Source organism: Marmota flaviventris, chromosome 10, assembly GCF_047511675.1.
Source record: "Marmota flaviventris isolate mMarFla1 chromosome 10, mMarFla1.hap1, whole genome shotgun sequence".
Taxonomy (NCBI): Eukaryota; Metazoa; Chordata; class Mammalia; order Rodentia; family Sciuridae; genus Marmota; species Marmota flaviventris.
Genome location: NC_092507.1, coordinates 45,572,430 through 45,598,250, shown reverse-complemented (window position 1 = coordinate 45,598,250; position 25,821 = coordinate 45,572,430). Strand labels below are relative to the sequence as shown.

At 41.2% G+C, this 25,821-nt stretch overlaps 1 protein-coding gene across 2 annotated transcripts in view; it reads left to right on the top strand.

Annotated features, from left to right (window-relative positions):
• The window catches only part of Dab1 (DAB adaptor protein 1), a 279,191-nt gene that overhangs the window by 118,329 nt on the left and 135,041 nt on the right, over positions 1–25,821 (top strand). For both annotated transcript variants that reach the window (XM_071618735.1, XM_027944995.2), the window contains exons 2-3: positions 15,638–15,777; positions 23,872–23,970. In XM_071618735.1, coding sequence (XP_071474836.1) covers positions 15,638–15,777; positions 23,872–23,970 — 239 coding nt within the window. The remainder of the gene's footprint in view (positions 1–15,637; positions 15,778–23,871; positions 23,971–25,821) is intronic.

The following is a 25,821-nucleotide window of genomic DNA, read 5'->3' as shown; positions in this document are numbered from 1 at the left end:
ATTCAGGAGAATATGTACATCACAAGTGAATAAAGGGCAGAGATTTACAGGATGAAAATAAAAAGGGTGGGGGGGTTGTGTGTGTGTACCCTATGGGAAAAGTCTGGAAGACCATATATTTAAATACAATCCTGAATATCCCTGGATAGTATCCTAGGTGATTTTCCTCTTTTATTCTCTCTTGCATTTTCCAAATTTTAACTCTTGAGCATGTTTCACTTTGTAATTAGAAAATTAAAAAAAAAATCACTTTAAGGAATGTAAATAGCAAAAGTTTTACAATATACCTGGTACCTTTCATTTGAGAACAAGGCCATCTTCACTCGTTCCCTGCCCCTGGGACTTTGCAGGTGCCTGGTACCTGTCATCATGTGTATTTTCTAGAGAGAATGCAAGAAAAGCCAACCCTACTGTATCTCCTAGTTTGGTGGCAATGAGGTTGTCCCTGGACTGGAATGTCCCTGCTCACTCTCACAGGGTGAGCAGTTTCCGAGGACAGCTGGAACACACACAGCAGTTTTGCAGGGGGCCCTTGAGCTGCTTTTGGAGGTGAAGTGTTAGCCAGGGATTTACCTTCTAACCAGGCCCCGCCCCATGGAACCCCATCATTTGATTTCCTGGAGCCCTGTGTCCTCTGTCTCTAAGCCTTCCTACCTGGGGGCTTGGATGGCTGCTCCAACTTGCTGCCTCCTTTCTCCATATCTCCAGACCCTCCCTTTTTCAGAACATTGCTGCCAAATACATTGATTTTGTACTACCTTGGTTTGAGTCCCCCGAGAGGCCAGTGGCTAGGACAGACTTGCTGGAGGAGGCTCCCTGGGGAGTACCTCAGACTGTGCACCAACAGGGGTGGGTGGCTGATCAAAGGGAGGAGGGTGAACCAAGATGCAGTTGCACAAGAGGGCTCAGCTCTGCCCCAGCTCAGTGTTGTCCTTCAGTGTCTTCTCAATTGAGGCATGGGGTCTGGACCCCACCTAATCAACCAGTTACTCATTGGGTACAGCTACAGAGAAGAAGGGTGAGGAGGGGAAGGGGGACCTTGGGTGAGGTGGCTTTGTTTGAAAGGGTAGTTCCCTGAGAACAACCTTCAGAGCCAGCTTCCACCTGAGGAATGAGTCTTCAGTCCTGGAGCTGGAGCTGGGTGTTATTCTGTTCTGATACAGGGACTTAAAGAGGTCCTCAAAAGCAGACGAGACCTCTGTTCATATCTTCAAGTTTTTTTGACCACATGAGAGAAAAGAATTTAAGGACATATCCAGTAGAAATAGCAGAGCAAAAGATGTATTATAAAGAGGAGGTTCACAATGGAGGACGGGAATGCAGGTGACCTCAGAGATTCGCCCACCTTATCTGGGTCTGGAATTTTAGCATTTATAGAGGGGCTGGACTGGAGGTGGAGTCAGGGCAGGGTTACACAATTGCAAGCTTTCCTTGCACTTGAGAGTTGCCCTTTCGTTCTCTCATACATAGCCTGTCTCATTAACATCCTAAATCCCCAATCAAAGGTGTGTTTCTTACTACCATAATAAGGCTACCACCTCCTAGTCATCAAAGTCTCTGGTGGACATTCTTCCTCAGGGAGTGGTTCCTCTAGATGCCTGCTGGTTTTATTTCAGTTTGGTTGCTTTCTTTTGTTTTGTTTCATTAGAGCATGATAGTTAGACATAGTACTTGGGTTAATTTTCTTCGTTTTTCATCAGCCAATTGACAGGCTGTGGGCAAGGATATGGATGTGAAGACACGGGCTAGGTTGCTTATGTGTTCTTTGGTCTGCCTTATAATGGTTTATCGGCATTTTTTTCTTTTGAGTCTCAGAGTTCTCTGTACCCCAAAACTTCTCTTATTTTCATGGGTAGCCTGATGTCTGCAGGAAAAAAAAGTGAGAATATTCTAAACATACAGTGCTGACCACAAGCTGCACCTCATGTGAGTACACGATATACCTGCACAGAGCTTCTACAATCATTCTGAGAATGTGTATTATTGTTCTCATTTGTGGAGAGATGATGTAACTGTCTCATGAAGCTCCTGAATGGCAAAGCCAGCCGAGGACTAGGTTCCCCCTGCACGGGTCTTTCCCTCTCCTTACTCTGTCCCACCTTCTGCAACAGCAGACAGGATTTTCACGCTAATTCCACGTGCTTCACATAGCCTCACCTTCCTTTGTGCAGCGCCACAATCATAATAGGACCCTGTTGGTGACAAATGACAGACACAAAAGTAAATATAACAACTGGATTCAGACCTGGCCTTTCCCTGCCTTCTGTGGCCCTGTTTCTTACTCAGCCTCAAACTTCAGATGCTCTTCTTTGAAAACTTCTTTTGATTACCTGTGCTGCTTCTCAGTGCACCTGCCTCTGCCTTGCCTGGCTCTGTGACCTGGGGCCAATTCTACCATTACCTGTTCTGTAACAAGGGTTTCATAATGCTTGTCGTGTGGGTGCTGTGAGGAAGAAACGGCAGCAATGAAGGACTTAGATACTGTAAAAAGCCTGTCCCTCGCATGTAGTGCAGCATCGTCACAGCGTAATGCCTGATGCTTCGTGGCAGCACATGCTGGTTCTTATCCTCTTTGCCTCTGGGTCACCAGGGAAAAGACACAAGCCCAGGGATAAGAAGACCTGAGATGCAAATAGCATCGCACCATCCTCAGGCTCTCGAAGCAGTGTGTGTGAAAATAAAGCTGTACGTTTGCAGCCACACTGGTCAGTCCTTGTTAGCCCAAATTAGCAGGATATGTCACATGCTTCAGCCTTCCTGGAAGGACTCTGAAGAACTTGGCCATGGAGTTGTCTTGGGAATTAGGGTTTGCATCTATTTGCATCTCAACTCTAGTTGTCTTTACTAAGAGATTTACTCTTTCTCCTTTTCCTGAGACATGAAGATGTGAGTGCTCATTTTTCTATCATCCCTGCCTGCTATTTATTGGGGGAAAAAATAGTAGGAGTGGAAGACTACCAAGCCTGATTTATTATTTATTTCAAACCTGAAAGTTTGGGCAGTGTGACTCCAATTGAAATTTCATTTCTAGTGTTATAAGCTGCTGCAGATCTGTGTTGGAGTTGGGGTGGGATTTGGAACCTCTGGGTAGAGAGAGCAAGTTCTCTTACTAACTTTATTTGAGTAGCCAACATACACTGGGGTCTAGTTGTTTGGGACACATAGTGAGTGAGTCAGGAGGAAGCATGGGCCCTCAGGAGCTTCTGCCAAACTCCACCTCTGCTTTCTCATGCTGTGCACCTAGAGATTCACCACCAGGGGTCCAGAGCATGCCCCAAGCTTACCTGTTATGAGGATCTCTTTTGTTTTCTTCTGAGAAACTTTCAAATGGTGTCTGAAGAGCTGCTACTAGGAAATGATTGGTTTGAGGGTTTGTTTGGAGTGGGAAGTTATGGCTAGTGATTGTTTAAACTCTTTAAGAGGATTTTACTAATGTCATATGCACTTTATAATAGATGTTTTTTTTTTTTTTTAAAAAAAAAAAAGACCCAGCAGGAAGAAAAACAGAAATAAATATTAGAAAATCTGTGACAGGAAGATGCAAGAAGGACCCACTGTCAGAAGAATTGGGTCACTTATATGGGGCCACCAAAAGTCCCATATAAGTAAGTAAATGCAGACTCCCAGGCTTTCAAATGAGTATCTCTGGAAGAGGAGCCTGGCATCTTTATACTGCCCTGTACAGAAAGATGTGCAAGGGCTCCAGATGCCCTAGATACAGAGCACTTTTCAGAAGTACTAGAGAAGGATGTTTTTTTAAAAAGAAAATGTGTGCATGAATCACAGGTTGAATATTTTAGCTCTTTAATTAGTTTACCTTTTAGCAATAATGACAGCAGCCATGTTCATAAAAACACACTTTAACAGCCTCCTCAGTATGTCTTTTCCCTTGTTCTGCCTGCTACCCAGCTAGTTAATTACACAAAATCAGCATTCTCTCCTACGCAGCCAGAATATAGGATTATTTGTCCACTGCAAATCAACACCTGGATAATTGCAAGATAGAATTCTAAGTGAAATAAGTCATCTCTGCTTCTGAGCCCTGAAATCCCCCACCCCCCACAATCTGTTCTTAAATTGAACAACCTTACAGACAATAGAGCTTTCCTAGCAATGGACAGATTGATGTTACATGGGATGGGGGGAAAAAACCCAACCCTTTGAAATTTTCTTATCAAGATGGATGCTCTATGCTTCAGATAGATATGCAGAAGGAGGGGGTCTCTTTGTGTTAATAATTCATAAGGTGATCTCCCTATGGCCTTCAGGAAGGAACATCCTGTTCCTAATTGTACCCTTATTCCCAGGCAACCAAAAAAAATCCCAAACAGCTGGGACCATTGCTTCTCATACAGTACAACTTGGCTAGCACTGGCTTTGGACAACTGGTGCTTAATGTGAAGTATATTATTAGAGGAAGAAAACAGTGGGTATTTCCTGAATGACTGCCATGTGCCAGGCAGCGTGCTAAGAACCTAACACATGACAACTCCCATGATCCTTCTAACCACCCTGGAGCAACCACATATTTTGCAGACGGAAACTACATATTTTACAGATGGAAACCATATATTTTGCAGATGGAAAGCCTGACACTTAGAAACGTTTATTATCATTCCCAAACTCTCACACACAGAAAGTATTATACTGCAATTCAAACCCAGTGCCCTCTGATTCCAAAGCTTTAGGCAGAGGTGGCCTTCCCTAGCAATGTGGCCTTTCATGGTGACTTCACTTCCCTGGGACACCCTTCCCTTCCTTTCTGAATATACTACTGTCCTTGCCTCCAAAGTCACTATGAAGCTTAACTATGACAGTTTCTGAAGGAGGGACAAACATATTCATTTTTAAATATTATCAACGTTTTTACTCCTCCTTTCTAATTCTGGCCCTGCTGTTGTAACTGGATGTTTGTGTTCCCCTGATAGTCCTATGTTGAACCCTAATTCCCAAGTAATGGTACTTAGAGGGAGGGCCTTGGCAGATGGTGCTCGTCCCCCTCTTTCTGTCTCCATCCTCCCTTCTTCTTCCCATGCCTCTGTGTCCAATAGAGAAGGAATGTGAGCACAGTGAAATGGTGGCCATCTGCAAGCCAGCAAGAGGCCCGCACCAAGAACATCTGCTGGTGCCTTGACCACGGACTTGGCAGCCTCCAGAACTGTGAGAAATAAATGCCTAGTCTTTAAGCTGCCCAGTCTGTGGTGTTTTATTGTAGCAGCCTGTGCTGACAAGACACCTCCTTTGATGTTTAAGTGTCCAGAACACAGAAATGACTAGTCTGCTGGAGATAAGAGGTGTGTTGGAGATGACCTCTACTAGACAGGCAAATATTGTAACTGTCAAAAGCAAGAATTCACCGCTGGACTGACCACATTAGGAACAAGAATACCGAACTTGGCTCTTGTGTGGGATTCTGTGGCTGCACTCATTATAACCTAAGATGAGTGGGGGGGAGAGAGAGAGAGAACAATCTTGGGTGTGAAATCTCTTTTATTTGGCTATTAAGAGCCTTTAGTGAGCAGTCTGGAGTGGGAGTCCATTTATGACTCCAGAGGATGGTGTGGGCAACCTGCTCGCATCATAAAATGCTAATTGCCTTCTTCCTTCTGATCCCGACCCCAGATAGGAGCTGGCTGGTGCTGAAGCTGCTTCAGGGTGACTTGCAGTGAGGGGCCTCAATACTGGCTCTGCCTTCTGCTATAGCACAGGGACTTGGGGTTCTTCCTGAGGCCATCTTTGAGTCCTGCTCGAACAGGAAGAATTTGTTCAGTGCCTGAAGGAGTGGCCTGATTTATATTCAGAGGAGAGTCATTTCCTGGGTTAAGAAGTGAGCAGGTCGTGCTGAGGTTGAGACCACCCCACCCTAGTGGCATGCAGCAAAGTGATTCACATCATAGTGATTGCTGGTGTGCCATTCACTTCATGGCAATTAGGAATTTTATTCCTTGAAGACTAAGTGAATCACATTCACAGGATGGATGAAACCAGGTCTGTGTGGAAAGGGTTCCTTCCCACGGTGATCCTGATCCTTGGAATCCACTAAGTGCTTTAGAATAAATAAATGTATTCATTTATTCAGTTACTCATGTCCAAGCATGGAGGACCTGCACTGTGTCTGGCACCATGCTAGATTCAGAGGACACACTTGATCAATCCCAGTTCCATCCTCATGTAGCTCAAGTGTAAAGAAGGAAATATATAAGGAATATGAAATATATTGTTAGAGGAAGAAGGCCAGTGGGTCCTAGGACAGATGCCTGAAGGGAGAAAAGTTCAAATATATATATATATATATATATATATATATATATATATATATATATATATATGTGTGTGTGTGTGTGTGTGTGTGTGTGTGTGTGTGTGTGTGTGTTTTCATGCTAGGCGCTGGGGATACAGTGGTCAACTGATCCGACATAGTTTCTGCCTTTATAGAGTTTACAGACTAATGAGAATGGCAGCTATTAACCAGATTAGTGGAAATAAGATTAATTAATTGCAAGAGTGTAGAGGAATTCTCAGGAGAATATACAGAGAGCATCTCAAAGTAAATCAGCTGGATAGCTCTCTAGAACAGAGGACTCCAGGGCACAGGACATTGTGTTGAATCTCAGGTGCAAACAGGAAAGGGAGAAAGGATGAGGGAGGGATAGAGAATGCAGACCCAAAGAACCACAGGTGCACATTGTAGAGCACATTGTATTAGTCAGCTTTCCATCACTGTAACAGAATACCTGAGATAATTGACTTACAAGGAAGAAACATTTATTTCAGTTCACAGTCTGGGAGGTTTCAGTCTGAGGTTGCTTTTCCCTTTTGCTTTTGGGTCTATAGTGAGGCAGTGCTTCCTGCCAAAATATGTGATGGAGGAAACAGCCTCACCTTATGGTAATTGGGAAGAAAACTAAAGGAAAAACCAGCATTTCACTGTCTCCTTCAAGGGCATGTTCCAAGTGACCTCACAATGTCTTTCCACGAGGCCCCACTTCCTAAAGGTTCTACAACCTCCCAGGAGCACCCTCAGTTAGCCCTCACCACTTGAGTCTTTAGAGTCCTGGGGTAGAAAATTGTGGTTTGAATCTTAAATATCCCCCATAGGCCATGTGCTGAAGTCTTGGTTGTAAAGGTCGGGCGAACGTCGGAGGAAAAGACCACCAAGAGACTGTCTCATGCAACAGCAAAGGGTTTATTGGGGGTCCAGCATGCTGGGGCTCAGAGCTCACTTCAGAGGAGCAAAGAACAAAGAGCCCCGGGAACAACTTGAGCAGAGCTTATATACATTCTTTGGAGAGGGCAGGGACTTTACATACATCATAGCATCCTTTAGCAAATCATCACATACCGCGGGAAAATCAAATAACAACTCTAAAACATGATTAGCACATTCACTGGTGGGAACAGGTCGGGTGGGGGTGATTGGTCAGTACTAAGATGGGTATATATTTAAACTGATTGGTTTAAGCCCTGAGGTGTGTACGTGCGGGACTGCACGGTTTCTGAGGAAAGGAGGTTGTCCTCGTTGAGCAACTAGGTGGTCAGGGGAGATTTCGACACACATCTAATGGGCAATTCCGGGAATTGTTTTATGCTTTCACAATTTTCAGGTCCCTGGAGGACAAAACTTAATCTTATTTCAGAAATGTGTAACTTAACAGAACTAGAAGAAAGACTTTATAGAATCAAGTTTTATCCTTTACATTTTAGCTTCTTCAAACTTTCATGGTGACCATCCTCTACTGTTGGGAGGAGATGGAAACTCAGAAGGTGGAGCCTCATGGAAGGAAGTTAGGTCATTGGGTTCTTGTCCTTGAGATTAATATTGGGGTTCTGGCCCCTTTTTCCTTTTCTCTGTTTCCTGGCTGCCACGAGCTAAGCAACATTGCTTCATCACATCCTCCCAGCCTTGATGGTCTCCCTCACACTAGACCAAAAATGACAGAGTCATGTGAGGACAGACTGAAACCATGGGCCAAAATAAATCTCTTCTCCATTTAAGCAGATTATCTCAGGTATTTTTGTTATAACAGAAAGCTAACACAGCACAACAGCATGCAGAGTGTGGTGTGCTGGGAGATTGAATGGAGGCCATTGGTGTGGTCCAAAATAGGCTGGGGAGTTCAGCAGGGACACCATTTGGGGGGATTCTGTAGGACACGTCCAGGACGTTCATTCTAGTTGGTAAAGAACTGGGGACAGGAAGGGCACGGAACTTGGAGAGAAAAATAAACCCTCCCAGCAGAGAGTCTGAGTCTTAAAGTATTTGTTAAGGAAACAAGGCAATTTTGAGAAGAGAAGCTAGCAAAAGCCAAGGATGGGGGTGAAGCCTGCCCCATAGGCCAGAGTTGAAAGTGTTAGAGGTGAGGGGACAGAAAAGAGGAATGTGAGGGAAGACAGCCCAGGGCAGGCCAGGCAGAGACCGTGGCGTTTAGGTCAGGCAGTGTGTGATGGGATGGCATTTGGGGTGGATCTCTAAGGAGGCAGTGGGGGCACATCCCCTGTGATGTCTGGATGCCTCCAGATGCCCTCTAGGAAGATGCAGGCAACCCACCCACCCCCACTGCATGAAAGAGCAGCCTCTGGGGGCATATGACCCACTATAAAGCCAACATGGGAGACTCCTGGAAACAACGTACCTCTTATTACCATTGTGGGTTTGCTGTGATTCCCTGAGGGCTTTTCACATTGCTATTTCTCAGAGTGATCTTCAAGGAAACACTAGAAGATGAAAATACCCCTCTGGGTATGCAAATTAATACTCTGGGACATGGGACACACGAGGAATGTAACACATCTATGATTGGTTTAAAACTGAAAAGTTTTAAGAACAAGTAGGTGATAACATAAATATATGATTGTCAGTAGTATGTGCATATTATGTAGCATTATATCTCTTTCACTAGGTACCTATTTATACTGTTTTCAAGGCTACTTTACTTATAGAAATACATGATTAAAACTAAATCAGATACTCTGGAGACCTGGGTCCTGGAGATTTAGTAAGGCCTGGGTTTAAACCCCAAATTGAGCTTTTGCCTAGGTGTGTCAACTTAGGCAGCATGAGCTCTCTGAATTTCTGTTTACAGATCTAAAATACAACCACATAAGTCTCCCATAACACCCAGGCATGGCGGTGCACACCTATAATCCCAGCTACTTGGAAGGCTGAGAGAGGAGGATCTTGAGTTTGAGGCCAACCTAGGCATCTTAGCAAGACCCATTCTCAAAAATAAAATAAAAAGGGCTGGGGATGTAACTCAGTAATAGAGCTCTTACCTGGCATGTGCAAGGCTCTGGGTTCCATTCCTAATACCCCAGCAACAACAACAAAAAAATTGCTATAACAATAAACTGAACTATTCCAAAATATATCACATAGATTGGACTCATGGTAGAACTCTCTAAATCTTTGTTATAAGTATCCTCACAGGTAGTTAGCACTCAGCTTTAGAGACCATCTTATCTCCATGAACACTCATTGGTCACGTGATGAAACTGAACCTCAACAAAGCGTAAGGCGGTCCTGTGTAATCACATAGGTGAAGGTGCAGTAACAAAGACCTGTCTGAATCCAGGCCTCCTTGCCTTTCTTTCAGGGGGCTTGGTTTCTAGGCAACTGTATGATCCTGCATAACCCCCCATGTCTTCCTCCTTTGGAATTCAAATCAGTGATATATTGAAAATTTAATTCTCAGATTAGGTTAGAGAGTTTTGGATTAAGATCTCTGACAAAGCATCCCCTATTAGTTGCTGTTAATTACTCTTGTTCAGGAAGCCAACTAAAGCAGGTGTATCAGAGTAGAAATCTTCAAACCACTCAGTGGTGGCTCTTTTCCTCTGATCTAAGCAGGGAAGCAGTAATGAGGTGGCAGAGGCTGCCCAGCAGCAGGCACACGCTTTATCCCCCAGGGAACACGTGCCCAGCCAGCCACAGATCCCAAGTCGTATTTCTGGAACTTAAAGTGATCCCTTTTAGAAAAACATTAACAAATATTCTCCATCCTGTAAGAAAGCAGTGTTGAAGTCTATGAAAATAACATTTGAGGTATCTTATTACTACTATACCATTTTCCTTCACAGCTGATAAAATGTTTAAAAGATTAGCATGGATTTGAAAAATCCCAATAAGAATTTTGTGAATTTCCATTCTGAGGATGCCAGGTTGAGAATTACCATTCTACAAGAGATTTTCCTACATAAGTAAATTGCTATTCATTTTACTCCTTGCTGCTTTCTAGTGATCTTTAAGAACTACATATTTCAGGGTCACCTCAATCTCCTGAGTCCCTCCTACTAGTGCAATATCTCATGGGTAGGCTATGAGAATCTGTTGCTGTTGTAGTTGTTTTTACAGTTGATTCTCCATTTCACTAAAATTTAAAAATTACTGCAGAAATTAATTGCCTTGTCCTTGGAATGCAGTGACCATGTATACAGGGATATTGATACGCTTCATTTACTCCTATATCTCTAACATCTTAGAACATACCATAAGCACTCAATAAGTATTGAATAAATGGATTAATCAATCAATTTATGAAAACCTTAAACTTCCCCAAATGTTGCCAAGATGTTGCTTTTAATCTAATCCTCAAATGAACGTGGGTCATTTATAGCTCCTATGACCTAAAGAGGGAATTCCAGAAGCTTCCTTGGCTCCGGTAGCCAGTCTCCTCCAGACTCTGACAGCACCACCGTAGCCCTGTGCCGCAGTCTGGCTGGGCACAATTCATGAGCCACTTATCAAGCAGAAAGGAACTTTATTTTTAGAACACACACGTTGCTCTCTAGCCCCCTGCCTTGCAGGTACATTGTCTCTGGCTCACCCTACAATAGTCCAATCAAAATTTGCATGCAGGGTAGTGTTTTCAGAGATTCTCATGGTGATTCTAAAATGCAGGCTGACCCACCTCATTCTTCACCAGGTATCAGCATGCCTTCAGTTCCTCTGCACAGCATGTCCCTTGCTTCCTCACCTGTTGGGCCTCCTACCTTCTCACCATGCTTAAACCTGCACAGCATCTGGACCAAGAACTCGATGATGCAAGATGGTGTATAAATGACAGTATTGTTGGGGATGACACCCTCAAGTGAAGTTTCCGACTCGGTACTTTTGAGAGTAGTAAATAGTGCTGGTAATGAGGTGGCAAGACAATAAGTGTATAAACTGGAGATTGTTCCAGACAACCTGAAAGTGTTGTGGTCCCCTAAGTAACCATGGCCAGTGTTGACTAAGCTTAGTCTATGTCAGTCCCTGTCCTGAGTGTTATTTATTTAACCTTCCCAGTCACCCCACATGAGAGCAACCACTATCTCTACATGTCTATAATAGTGTTGCTATCTATCAAAGGACTTCCCTACCATAATATAACTAAGAGAGTGACTCAGATGGCTGGGTCCTGCCTGCAGAGCTCACGTTTTAGACCCTTAAGTCCCATTGTCTCCCAGCAGAAGAACTCAGGTCCTAGAGTAGAACAAGGTGAGAAACTGTTCCCAACTCAACTGAAAATAACTTTTAATTCCTTCTCTGGCTATAGTTTATCTGCAGAATAATACCAATGCCTGTTTCCAGGAAGATTTGTAGATTTACTCTAGGCTGCTTAAGACTTAAATAGCTGTGGCACAAAATTAAAAGCACTAAATAAGAGTGCAGTGAGGTCACAGGAAGCTCACCCTCAGGGTTAAAACCATGAAATTTGCACAAGATCTGGATTCAAATTAAGGCTCTGGGTTTTAATAGATATTTCTCCAAAAAATATATGCAAATGAAAGAAAGTGTTTTCTTGTGCTTAGCATCCTGAATCCTTAGGGAAATGCAAATCAGGGCCACAATGAGATATTGCTTAACATCCACTAAAATTACTAAAGTAAAAAGACAATACCATATGTTGGGAAGAACATCTGGTAGAGAACCTGGATCTCCAAATTTGCTAGTGAGATGGTATAGTCACTTTGGAAAAAGTCTGATGGTTTCTCAAAAAGTGAAAAATAGAAATATACCATATGACCTAGCATCTTCTTTCCCAGGTATAATACCAAGAGATTTGAAAACATATCCACACAAATACTTAAAAGTATTTAGCAGCATTATTCATAATAGATTGTTTCCAAAAATTGGCAACAATCTAAAATCTAAATTGCAACAGCTGATGTGATATAATTACACAATGGAATAATGTTCAAGGAAAAATAGATATGAATTGCCAATACGTACTGAACTCAAAAACATGCTGCTGCTAAGTAAGAGAATCTAGACACCAAAAATATATGCATTATAAGATTCCAATGACATAAGATAGCTAGAAGGGATAAATCCATAGAGACAGAGATTAGTAACTACTTAGCCCTGGAAGGAATGGAGAAAGGGGAGTGATAGGTAATGGGCACAGGGTGTCTTTTTGGAGTAATGAAAATATTCTGAAACTAGACAGCAGTGCTGGTTGTATAACTGGGAATATACTAACACTACTGAGTTGTATTCTTTAAAAGGGTGAATTTATAGTGTGCGAATTATGTCTCAATGGAGTTGTTATTAAAAACATAGACTCTTCTGTCAACTCTGGACTTTGGTGTTGGTCTTCTATGAAATCGTACTCATTAGAGAACCTAACTCAAACAGCATTGTGAAGACTAAAGGAGAAATCAGCTGATGTGACACACTGGGCATAGTGACCAACATAGTAAATACGTGATAAGAGTGACCATTTTGATGGTGTCCCTTGAACCCATGGCCTTTCTCATATCCAAACTAGGCTATGATTCATGATGTAAACATGCATGAAGACTGACCCTGTCCCTAACACCCTCAAACTGTATGTGCCTCTGGTGGAATTACAGCCTTATGGCTTTGATACCCATTATTTATTTCTTAACTAATATAACGGAGACCTTGTTCAAGATGTGCTCATGAAAAATTACCCTTTTAATGGTGGAACATTTAATGAGAAACTAGATTATCTACTGCCTAAGTGCCCTTCATACAAATTAGCTTGGCCCTGGGTCCTAATCTAAATTGGGCTCCCTGCTTTACTCTAAATGGCCTAATATTTTCTTATTAATTTCTGCCCTTATTCACCTGATCTGGCTCTGCCTCCTCTTGTGAATCTTTCTCCTCAGCAGAGTTCTGCACCCTGACTCACGTTTCTTAAGGATCTCTTTGTATCTGACTCGTGGACAATTTTTTTTTTTTTTTTGGACATGAGTGGGTGCTGCAAGTGTTTGTTCCATTTCCAAGCTTTCTCTCTAACCTGCAATGGCGTTTTCATGCTGTCAGTGTATTTATATTTAATATTACAGATTTGGACCAGATATGTTTTTGTAGAAGGTAAAGTTAGGCCTTTATAGGGAAGTTAGATTGATGAGAGACAATTAATCACAGTGGTTGAGAGAACAGCTTTGAGAACACGGAACACAAACAAATCCTGAGCATGGGCTTGGCATAGTACAAATCTGGGTCATGTCCTTCTCGGGGAACTTGGACAAGTTATGGGGCCTCTCTGATTCAATTTCGGTGTTTGTTATCTACCTCTAGGAATTTCTTCTAGGAACATTGGTGCATGCTTTGTGATAGATGTTATTCCAGTTAAAGTTTGGGGATGGTGGAGGTTCCAATAGTGGAAGGAACATTATTTGTGACTGAAACAATGTAATGTGTTGACAAGGCAGAGAGGTAACCTCAGACCAAACTGTAGGTCACCCCAACCCAACTTTAAATAGTGAGTCAGGAAGAGGGGACTGTGGGACCGCAGGGCCTGTCACTTAGCTAGGTGCCCATCAAAGGCATATGGCAGCAAATGTTCTCAGCTCTGGTGTTGGACATGCCCTCACAGAACCCTGAGGTTTAATTTTCACATTGGTTATATTCTCTGACTAATCACTTAGGCCTTCTGTTTGCTTTATGGATATTGTTCAAAGGCTTTGATCATGTAGGAGTCACGGAGTGCAGTGGATGCAAATGAGAACTAGAACTGGCAGACCAGATGTCCAGGCCTAGCTCTGCAGATGTTCTTCTTCTGGGCCTCCCCTCTGCCAGCATCCTGCCCTCTGTAGTGCTTCTCTTACTGGGCTGATCATAGTGGCAACAGCTACCATTAGTAGAAAGCTCACCATGAGAATGAATCCATGTTTTGCACATAATATTTGTAGTAACCTACATAAGCTATGGGAGACCTTTGTCCTCATTTAGCAGATAAAGAACTAAGGCTCAGACAGTGTAGTCGACGTGGGAGGGAAACCTCTTACACACCTAGCATAATGTTCTATACATTTTTATTTACATCACCAACCTGGAGCTTCTGGGGGCACCAATTTTTGTCTTCTTCACCTGTTGCCAGTGAGTAATTACATTTGGCACAGAGGAAAGGCTCGCTAAGGGATGAGTGAATAAATGAATGAAATGAAAGCCATGTTTTCTCAGCAGAAAAGCACTACAGTGTGGTAAGCTGTGGCCATTGGGCTTTTTGTTTTAAGCATATCCTCAGATAATTCTCAGCCACACATAGAGCTGCCTTTGATTGAACATGACCTAGCTGGAAGAAATGGACTGGATTATCTCTGATGCCCTCACTGGTAAGTTTCTGACCACGAGGGGAGGCATGATAGAGAAGGAATCAGGAGCTGGAGCTAATGAGCATCAGTGGGCTGTGTGTACCCAGTTCTGAGGACCAGTGTGCAGTGCCCAGACGACACAGTAGGCAAACTATGGTGAGCTTACAGAGGGCTTTGAATGCCCACGTATTCAACCTATTTCTGACTCTGTGAGCCCAGACAAGCTACCTGAGTTCTGAGACTGTCTTAATTACCTGGAAAACGGAAATGGTTTGGTCATTGTGAAGAGTGGATAAAAAGTTTATGAAATCTCCTGCACAAATCCCTTGCTCAGCTCACGGCAGTTTCATAGCCCTGACTTTATGGGGGGTTTGTTTAAACCCCTGGTTGATGGGTCTTAGCAAAATATTATGTTAATAATAATTATTATATATAATATATTATTTATATTAATAAAATATTATTAACATAATGGTAAGTATGTTGATAATTATTGAGAGGGCCTGTTGCAAGGTATGGTCACTCAATTCCACATAGTGTGAAGCCAATTTCCCTAAACTCATGAGTTAGCAGAAGAGATATCATAAAACCATTTTTTGGATAATCATCCTGGGTCATTATTTGATACAAAGCAATTACTCTTGAGTTTCCCTATAAAACAGCCCATGGAATTGGGTGTAAAGGAGGTCTTGGACCCTTGCCAAAGCACTATTAAATGTTGGGATACTGGAGAGTCAGTGCTGATGCTTTCCCAACAAGACTCTTGGACGTGAACTCTTAGTAGGTGATTCTCACTTAACACGGAATTAGATGCTTTATATATATATATATATATTGTCAGATTTATTTGTCTGCATTCTTCATTGGGATGGTTCTTGTAATTTTTCTGCCTAAGAAAGATGAGGCTCAAGGAGAAGTAGTTTGCCTCAGTATTTCAGTGGATACAGCCAGAATTTGCATCTAGGGATATTACTCATTTTTTTTTTTTCTGCCAGGCCCCATGATTTGACTTCCACAGGACACAGATGAAGACACACAGTGACAATTGGATCTCAACAGCTTCATATCTGAATCTTTGTCTCTCTGTTTTCAGGTCAGGATCGCAGTGAAGCCACTTTGATAAAGAGGTTTAAAGGTGAAGGGGTCCGGTACAAAGCCAAACTGATCGGGATTGATGAAGTTTCCGCAGCTCGGGGAGACAAGTTATGTCAAGACTCCATGATGAAACTCAAGGTGCTGTGTACCTGTCATTTAATTATCCAGGGGTGAATAAAGGGAAGTGTTGATCGCCATTATTATGGCAAAATTTACTTTGTTCATGATTGACTTACACATTTATTCACTGGGAAGAGACTTCAGTGTTTCTGCGAATGTTTACTGAGGATCTACTATATGGAGGTATTTTTGCTAGGTCTTGCTTTATAAGTTTTGAAATCATCATATTTTACCCAATTATGTCTTTATTTTGCAGCCCAAGTAAAAATAAGACTACAAACTTGTCAAATTGTTTAGTCTGTCACATTTTTTGGAATTTTTGCCACTCTATTATTTTTGATTTTTACATATTTTGTCATATGGTAAAAGATGCTAAGGTGAAAGCTGATTTTATTCATTCTTGTAATTTCTACTAATGCACTCCAAACACTTTTTTAACAGAAAAAAAATAATATTTTTAAATCATCCATAACTAGATACTGGAATTTGGAGATATAACAAAGAGGTTTCTTTGTGATTTTTTTTTTTTTTTAGCATTTTTAATGCTATGAAAAAGCCTTTCACTAAGAAACTAACCAAAGAAATTGGCAAATTTTTAAATATATAAATAAACAAATCAGTTTGTTAAAAAATATACAAAAGGAATACTGTTTTTTTTCCAGATTGTGGTCTTCATACATTCTGTTTATTTTGTGAAACAAAATATTAGAAAAACAAAAGACTTAGCAAGAAGTCTAAAAATATTTTATGCATTTAAAACATATACAATTTGTTTTTCTGATTATAGAGTTCATAAATGTTCATTATAAAATATTGTGAAAATATAGGAAGTATAAGGAAGAAAATTGAAATAATCCAAAAATCCCACAAAGACGATTAGTGTTACAGTTTTGGGTGTATAATTTACAGTCATTGTGTGTTTTTATGTGTGTATAAATTCTTACATATTTAATCAAGTTGAAATTAAATAATTTATATAGTTGCATATTTTATTTTTTTTTTCTCATCTAATAATGTATGTGAGCATTTTTAACCAAATCTTCAAATAGTCCATGAGGACAAAACTTGGTCAGTGGAATATTTGTAAGTAGAATAAAAAAAGGAAGAAAAGAAAAATACACCAAGCCCAGTAAAATGTTTTAAAGTATTAAGTGAGATAAAGTCTGTAAAATGCCCTCTGTATCACCTATCCTTTCAGATGGTTAATAATCAAAGCTTATTTTTGCTCTTGCTATTTCTTAGCAGCTTACCATGTATATTGAATGCTAAATTTCCCCTATAGTATGGCTATAGGAATTAGAATTTTAAAAACTCTTGATTTTCTACTGGATATCCATTAATTTCTTTTTGTTTTTTTAAGCTGTAATATGTAACTGATAAGATAACATTTATTTATATCTACTATAAGGTATAGTATCTTGCCTAATTTAAGAAAAATATATAAAAGACATCAAAATCATTATTGAGGTTTAAGAGAAGTCCAATAATGAGCTCTCTGTTTCTTCTAAGTTCACATCTGAATGATAAATGCAAAAAGTAGTTGGCCAGGAAGAATTCTACCTCCCGGCTTTGTCTCTGATGGTTGCTGGTCTGGAACACCTGACTTAGATACATGGTCACATGGGCATCTTAAATGAAACAGACTATTGCACTCAGTTTGTGGAACAGTTGGATAACTACAGTCCTTCTGCTTCCCCAGCCCCTTTCCTGTCCCAGACTAGAACCCATGACTTGTGCATGGAATCAGATCAGAAAGCAAACTGTCTACTAGCAAGTGAGGCACAGAAAGTCCTGAAGAGGTGAAGCCTCTTGTTTTCAACTTCTTCCAACTCCCCTGTTAGATAGAGTTATATCTGCCAACCTAAAGGGAACTGGGGAAAAAAGGGAATAAAGCCTGGATCTTGATTCTTGCTGGAGTTCCTCATTACAATTATGAAATCAGGCCAAAATAAAATAGAGATTTGTTCCTGATAAACTTTAATTTTTGAAAAAAATCACTAAAATGTCATTACTTAATCCTCCCTGTTTCCCACCCAGAGCCACAGGTCGGCTTAAACGGAGAAAGGAGCTCATGCATCTTCCTTCCCCCATATCCAGAAAAGAACCACTCACCAGGCATCTGACTTTAGATACATGGCCACATGGCACCTGTCATGGAGTGCCTCATTGCACAACTATCTCTTGGAAGCTCTGGTGTCTTAGTGGATGTGCAGCAAGGGTTTGCCTGTGTTCTCTGAAGGTTCTCCCTTCGGATTGAGATTGGGCCAAGCCAGCTGGACCAGAGCTAGCAATGACTGTCAATCATGTGTGTGTGTGTGTGTTTTACATGCAGTTTTGGGTTCCATCTGTCACCACTCATAACTCTGAGATCCCCAAAGCCCTGAGAGTTTGTCCTGCCATAACATACTCCTGTCAGGTGCAGTAAACTTATTGAAGGGTTCTTGGTTCCCAGACAGTTATGTTTCATTATTTGCAAGTTGCTAATAAGTGTGATGACATTTTGGCTCCCAGTGGTTTTTCTTTAGGAAACATAGAAATCTTAATGATCTATTCTCTATTTGGCCACCTTCCCAGGAAAGTAAGAGAAAGATAAGAACAAAGTGCCTCTTAGCCTTGAGAAAAGGCCCACTTGCCAGATGAGAAATGAAAAAATTAATTTTTTCCTTGCTAGACTTCCTGAAGCTAGTGCATTTTCCTGTCACAGGGGCTTTTTTGTCTTCGATTACAGAGGTTTTAGAGGGGATTCATGTTGTGAGCGTGAGTGACACTGCCTGGGTGCCAGGCATACCATCATCACCATCATCATTGTCATTGTCATATTTCAATTTAGAGTCAAGAAAGCGCTGTCATGTGTATTATCTCTTTTGATATTATGAGATAAACATCAGCCTCCTGTTTTATAACCAACAAACTTGAGGTTGTGAGAGGTTAAAGAATTTGCCTCGCCATCTTCATTGAGTGTGAGAGAACTCAAACCTAGATCTCCAGAGGCCCGGTGTTTGACAAGACATAGTTTAGCTCTTAATTATATTGTGTTTTGTAGTTGCATTTAATTCATCTTGATTCATAAATTGATTTTAATCTCCTACCCATAAGCTACCATCTAACAGCCACAGCCATTGGCTTTTCAGAAAACCAACTTTCAGACATTTGATAAAACAATGATGATTGAAATCACGGGAGAAGATGCCATCTCCCAAAGACAGTGCCTGGCAAGCTGAGTACAGAACCTCAAGTATGTCACTCAGGGTCCTGGAAGGCAGAATTCACCCTACCCAGGTCAGATGAGGACACTTTAATGAAGGAGATATTTGCAAAGGGAAGGCAAGGTGGCGAGGGTGGTGAGGCACCCAGAGTCTCACAATAGTGAGAGGCTGTTTCCACTCCTAGGAACCTATGGGAAAAAAAATCTTTAATGGAACCTAGGAAAAATACAACAGATAAGGAAGGCCCCTTCCTCAAATTTAAAAAAAACAAACAAAAAAATGCAACCAGAGATACAGATCAATAAAGAGAAGTCAAGAAAAATACCCCGATGTCTCCCTCCTTCCACCCTCTGATCTCCTGTCTGTATCTTTCATAGTGGAACTTAACTGGAAGCCAGAGGGAAGGAAGATTCAGACACCAGGAAATAGAGTCTCCATGGGACTGTCTTAGGGCACAAAGCAGGACAGAGAAAGTTATTGATCATCCCTTTTTAACTAGGAAAAATGAAATTTAAGATGGATATTTCCCTCTAAGATTGTCAAGCTAGTAACTAACAGACCTGGGAACAGAGACTAAGTTTATTATGTGGGGCTTTCTGAAATAGCATCCTAAGGTTTCCAGTATTTGTATCTGTAGCCTGTTGTGTTTACACACGTGCTTTATGTGTGGAGATCACCGTCATGATATCGTGTGCATGCTCCTTGCTGTGGGAGTGTTCTCAAAGCCCTTTCTTGTATGTCATCTTAATTAATGGTCAAAGTATCCTCTGAGCTGAATAGGCAGCCTGTTAATCCTGCCTGGTCTGGCTGACCTTTTCTCTAGGGTAAATTCCTCCCCTAAGATACTGTCTACCTGGGCATCCTTTGGGATGTCCATGCCAGCCATATCATACAGAACCTAGTACATGGTGTTGCTCAGAAATACCAATAATAGTTCAGACAATAATGATAACGATCATGGACCATTGTCCCCTGTGTTCCATGCTGACAGTGTTATGCACATAAGTTCATTAAACTGTCCCAACAGTTATAGGGAAAGAAATGTGTTTCTAAGTTTTAGAGTTCCTCCTCTCCACTGAGCTCTCTTCAGAAATTTTGGGACACATTTTAATATGGCATGGTCAATTTTTAAAAACCTGTTTCCCAGAAAAAAATCTTCTTGAGAAGAGAGGGTTATAGTAGAATGACTCCTACATTTAGAATCAGAAAGATCACTGCCTTAATTCCAGTTCAGTGACTTTCTTCTTTAGGTTTAGGGAGGTCACTTGACCCTTAATCTCATGTTTCCTTATCTATGAATTGAAGGAGATAATTCTTACTTCCCAAAACTGTGGTATGCACTAAATAAAATGACACATAAGAAAACTTCTAACATAGAGTAGACACCCAATAAAATGTTTGATGTCCCAATTTCCTGGTTTCCAGTGTTAACTTATGGGGTCAGGTGGCTGATATTAGGTACAGAGGCCCAGATGGCACCTACATAGGCAGCATCAAACTCCCCAACCAGGGCTGTGTTCTGCACCCCCACTAGTGCTACATAACACAGTGGATATTGTTATGGGAGAAGAGTCCCCGAGGCATGCTGTGGTGGCAGGCCTGCCTAGATTTAGTGCAGATTTTCAGAGCTTTATGCAGAGTCCTGTTTTACAAGAGAAAGAATGGCTAATAAAGTTGGACTTTTATTTCCAAAAAGATTGCACCATGTGGGTAATCCTTCTCTCTTTCATTTATCATGTAAAGCCAAGACCAGCAGCCCAAGCACCAAGCCTGCAGGAACATGCATATTGACTCTTTCCATTCTTTTTTTATGTACCACAATTTTCTACCAGAGAGTCTTTGACAGGTACTTGGAACCAGCAAGCAAAGATAGCCTTGATATCTATTGGGCACTGCCATGTACCAGGAAGTACTGCTATCTGATATTCCAGGATTCTGCAAGCCTAGGGACTGTGAGGATTCATCTTGGAGTTAGAGACATTAAAGCTACTCTTCCTGGCCAAAGGTGCAACCCTTTCCCTGCCCTGTCCTGAGACATCCTTCCCTGGGAGGAATAGAGGAGGAGGGGCTCTCCTCCCCTCTGAATCAGTCCTCTCAATCCTTTCCTCTAATAAGGTGCTCTCTTAGTCCATTTGTGCTGCTAAATCAAAATTCCCAGAACTGGGTAATTTATTGAGAACAGAAATGTATTCCCTGACAGTTCTGGATACTGGCCACTCCCAAAATCAAGGTGCCAGCAGTTCAGGGTCTGGTGAAGGTCCAGCCTCTGTCTTCTAAGGTGTGCCTCATATTGGAGTTCTCTGGAGGGGATGAACACTGTCTTCATGTGGCAGAACTACAAAGATACAAAGGGAACAATGCATTCCTCAAGCCGTTTTACGGGGGCCCCAATCCCCTCTATGAGGGTTTTGCCCTTGTAACTTAATCACCTCCTAAATGAAATCACATTGGCAGTTAAGTTTCAACATATGAATTTGGGGAGACACATTCAGAGCCCACCAAGGGGCTACTTATTCTGTCTCATCTGGATACTTGAGGTTGGAGATTGGGGTATGGTGTGTGCAGCCAACAACACCAATTTCAAAGTCAAATTTTCCTAGGTTCAACATTTGACTGGTCCTCTCATTTACTACCTAAATGAGGGAAAGCCATCTCACTTCTCCTTGAGTGCCTGCTGTATGCTAGGTCCCATTCTCAGCACCAGGTATGAACAAGTGAGCTTTCGTTCCTCTGGACAAAGACAGAAAAATCAACCAATGACTATGTGATATGCCAGATGGCAGTAAGTGCCAGGAAAAAACTGAATTAAGTGCAGTTTGGCATGAAGAGGGTTCTCTATTGGCTAAGGGAGTCAGAGAGCATGACACTAAAGGGAAACAGGAATTACCTCTGGGATTCCAAAGATGAACATTAACCATTCCACCATGTTCCTTAAGAGTATCCACAGGGAATTCAAAAGCCAACAGCACAATGAGGAATCTAGAGACCATTGGATTAAAGTTGTGTTATGTGGGATGTGAACAAAGTGCTTTACTTTGAAAGTAAACCATAGTCTTACCAACTAGAGGGTAGCTATTAGTCCTGAGGCTGGAAGAGGGACATTAGATAGGAGAGATCTGGTTTTTCTAGAAAGAACAAAATAATTATTGCTCCCAGAACAAAGTTTGGAGGGCTGAGTTATGGTCTCAGCATTTCCCCTAATTCTCTGTGCTATCTCAGGACTGCCCACTACCTTTGGGAACATTGTTTTCTCATCCTTGGTTGGAAAACTTTGTTTTAAGGTTTTTCTCTGATTCTAATGTTCTGTGTGTCAGTCGATGAGTAACATGTGTTTGAGAATTAGTGGGCAACTGATGCCAGATGAATTTCCTACTAGTAGGTATCCAAGCTGGGATTGGACTAAAGTTTTCATGGATATTCATTTATTACTAGAAGAAATTCATTGTTGTTAAATTGTATAGTATACCCTGGTACACCATGCTAGCTACTTTACAAAAAAATGTTTAATTCTCTTAACAATTCAAAAAAAGTACTTACACTTAAGGAAATGGAACTCATAGGCTAAGTAATTGTCCAGGATTACATAGAACCAAGAGTATAATAAAATATTCTGAGTGCACAGAATATTTTTCAACACCCAAAGTGAAGATAAGCAGACAAATTCAAGAGGATGTACCTCTTTCAGGTCTCTCTACCACTACACATTCCCAAAACCTGGTCCTGAGAATGTACTGTCCTGTGAACAGCACAAACTACTATTATCTCCTGGGAACAGAAATCAATGTGATTTTAGACTTTGCTACTTCTAAAAGCCCAGTGCTGTGACTACTGAAAGGTGGGCTTAATCATACAGTCTGTTGACTCAAACATGATGGAGTGGGGAGCTTCAAGACATTAATGGAGAGTCTGTAACAGCCCTTGGCGTAGACCCTAGAAATGCCTTTACTCTCCTGGTATGCCCTTGTATGAAGCCTGTACTTACCTCGGCCACAGAGTCTAATTTATTTTAAAAGCAACCATCCTTACTCATCACATGAATCTTATCAGCTTTGGAAGTTGGTCTCCAGATAGTTCATATTCATTTAACAATTATTTGCTAAGCATCTGCTATCCTCCAGGGACTGTTGTAAGCACTAGGGATAGAATATAAGCAAAGTAACATTCCTACTTATTGTGACATTTGCCTTCTTGACAGCTATATAGAGATAGAGATATATACATGCACACATACACACATCAGTTTATAAAAAGTTTGGGGAAGTATGGAAATAGATGTTTTGAACAATGGAAGGCATTTGGTGTTTTTCTTGAAAGTGCAGGAATGGTAGGGGAAAAGATAATAGAAAATGCAAAATGTCTTTGGATAAAAATTGTAAGCAGTAGGTGATGATCATGTTTTTCCAAACAAAAATAAAACATACAGTCTAGCATCTTTCCCTTTATTTTCTTTCTAATCTGTAGGATTGATTTCATACAAAAGTCTTTTCTAGAAGTACAAAAATAAAATCACCTTTAGGCATATATCTAGTGACTCACCTTTATTGAAAAGATTAAATCCATATCCACCATACAATCCAGTGAAAATATTATTATGAGGTCCACATTGTGTATAGTTGGGGATCCCTAACTCTGAACCAAGTATGTAGGCACACAGTAGGCATTCTCTAAATCTTGGTTAGAATGAATGTTTAAGTATGTATTTATACCGTGTTGGAACAGCTAAGTCAATTATTACTCTAAGACATCAAGCAGATGTGAGCACTTTGTGCACAGATCATCGCAGGGCAGAGGGAAAGGGTGTGCATGATTGGTGGCAGTGGTTGAGGGTCTCTGACATGCCTTAGGGACCCAAGGGAATTTTCAAATGAAAGCACAAAGGTAAAAACTATGTCCTTCCTTTCAACAGGGCGTTGTTGCTGGCGCTCGTTCCAAAGGAGAACACAAACAGAAAATCTTTTTAACCATCTCCTTTGGAGGGATCAAAATCTTTGATGAGAAGACAGGGGTAAGTGAAAGAATCGCCTGGCGACGTGAAATTGAGTCCATTGACAGATGTGCCCTTAAAAGCCTCTACTCTCTGGGCGGGAATATCAAACAAGCATAAAAACACATAAAGCATCTGACAAACTTGATCAACTGTGATCGTCCATCAAAGCAAGTCTCTTTGCTGACTTGGCCACAGTGTGACTGCACTGTGATTGTTACAGTGTAATTGTGATAAAAGTGTCACACCATGCTGGTAATCTTAGGAGAGATTGATAAGCTTTGAAGAGCGGTGGTAATATGACAGTTTAAGTTAAATTTCTTTGTGTGTTGGCAACTTTGATGACATGCATCCTACAGGGAGACACATTGTAGGTCTTTGGACTGGTCAAAGCATCCAGGCTCTCTTGAGTTTAACCCCCAGCACCTTACAATTGCTGTAATCAAAAAGAATAAATAGAGTTCTCCATCTTAAAAATAAAATCTATTACCGCCAACCAGGAAATGTAAGGGTTGATATGTTTCTTGAACCCACCAAAGAAGTGGTTTGTGTTTTCATCAACCTTACAGTTGCAATTAACTCCTATATTCATCCCCAGAGCTTGCCTGACACCGTCAATCTCGTTCATGGATGGTAGGGAAAAACAGAAAAACATTCTGTGATCTGTTGTACTGAGAGAGTGACACTCCGATGGGTTTTTAGTCTTTAATTCATTCAGTATTATGCAGCTTATAAAACACCTCCATGTACATCACCTCCTTTGAACTTCCCAAAGATAATTTATCAAGCACTTTATAAATAATGCTCCACCAACCGAGTTTTTTGACCTTGGTCATTTTGCAGTTTTAGCTTCTCTTCCTTGTTCTGACTGATAACATGAGGGTGGTCAGGTAATCATTTAAAAGTGAAAATGTATTTTTTTTTTGAAGAAAGAACAGAACTATAGAAAAATTGCTTCTAAATAACTAGTAATAGAACAGATATTGGCTGTAACATTATTCATAATAACCAAATGATGAAAGCAGCCCTAGTGTCCAGTGACAGAGGAATAAAGGGTCACATCTAGATAGAATGCAATCTAAGAGAGAAGGAAATTCCAGCACATTCTTCAACCTGTGATACTCAAAGACAGTGTGCTGAGCAAAGTAAGCTACAACAAAAAGGCAAGTCCTGGGTGATCCCACTTGTATGAGGTACCCAGAGTGTGGAGCTCGTGGAGATAGAAAGTGGAATGATAATTTCCAGGAAAAGGAAGGAGGGGGAGCTATTGCTTGATAGACGTGGGTTTTTTGGTTGGGGAAGATGAAAATGTTCTGGAGGTGGATGGTGGTGACAGCTCCAAAAATCTATGAATACATTTAATGCCACTGAGCCAGACACTGCGACTAGTTACTACAATAAGTTTTATGTATATATACTTTACCATGGTATAAAATAATGGCAACCAGTTTTTGAATACCTTCTATAGTCTAGGTTGGTCTTTGTACATGTATTATCCAGTTTTGTCTTCAAAACAGTCCTGTGAAATAATAATATTTCATCCTAAAAGTGGATACTGTGTTCATCCACTTTTCTGTTGCCATAATGAAACACTTAAGGTAGGCTGACTTTATAAAGAAAATAGATGTATGCAGCTCACAGTTTGGAGGTTAAAGACATAGCCCCCAGCTTGGCTCTGGTAAGGACCTCAGGGTGGATGGTATACCAGTAGTGCAAGCAGGTGAGAGAGAAGAAGAGATCATATCTTGAAAGTGGAAGCCAGGGGGAGACTGGGATCCCTCAGTCCCCTTACTCCCCTAATTCAGCAAAGGACCTCCCATTATGCCACATCTCCTGAAAGGCTCCAAACCATGTTTCAGCATTGCTGTACTA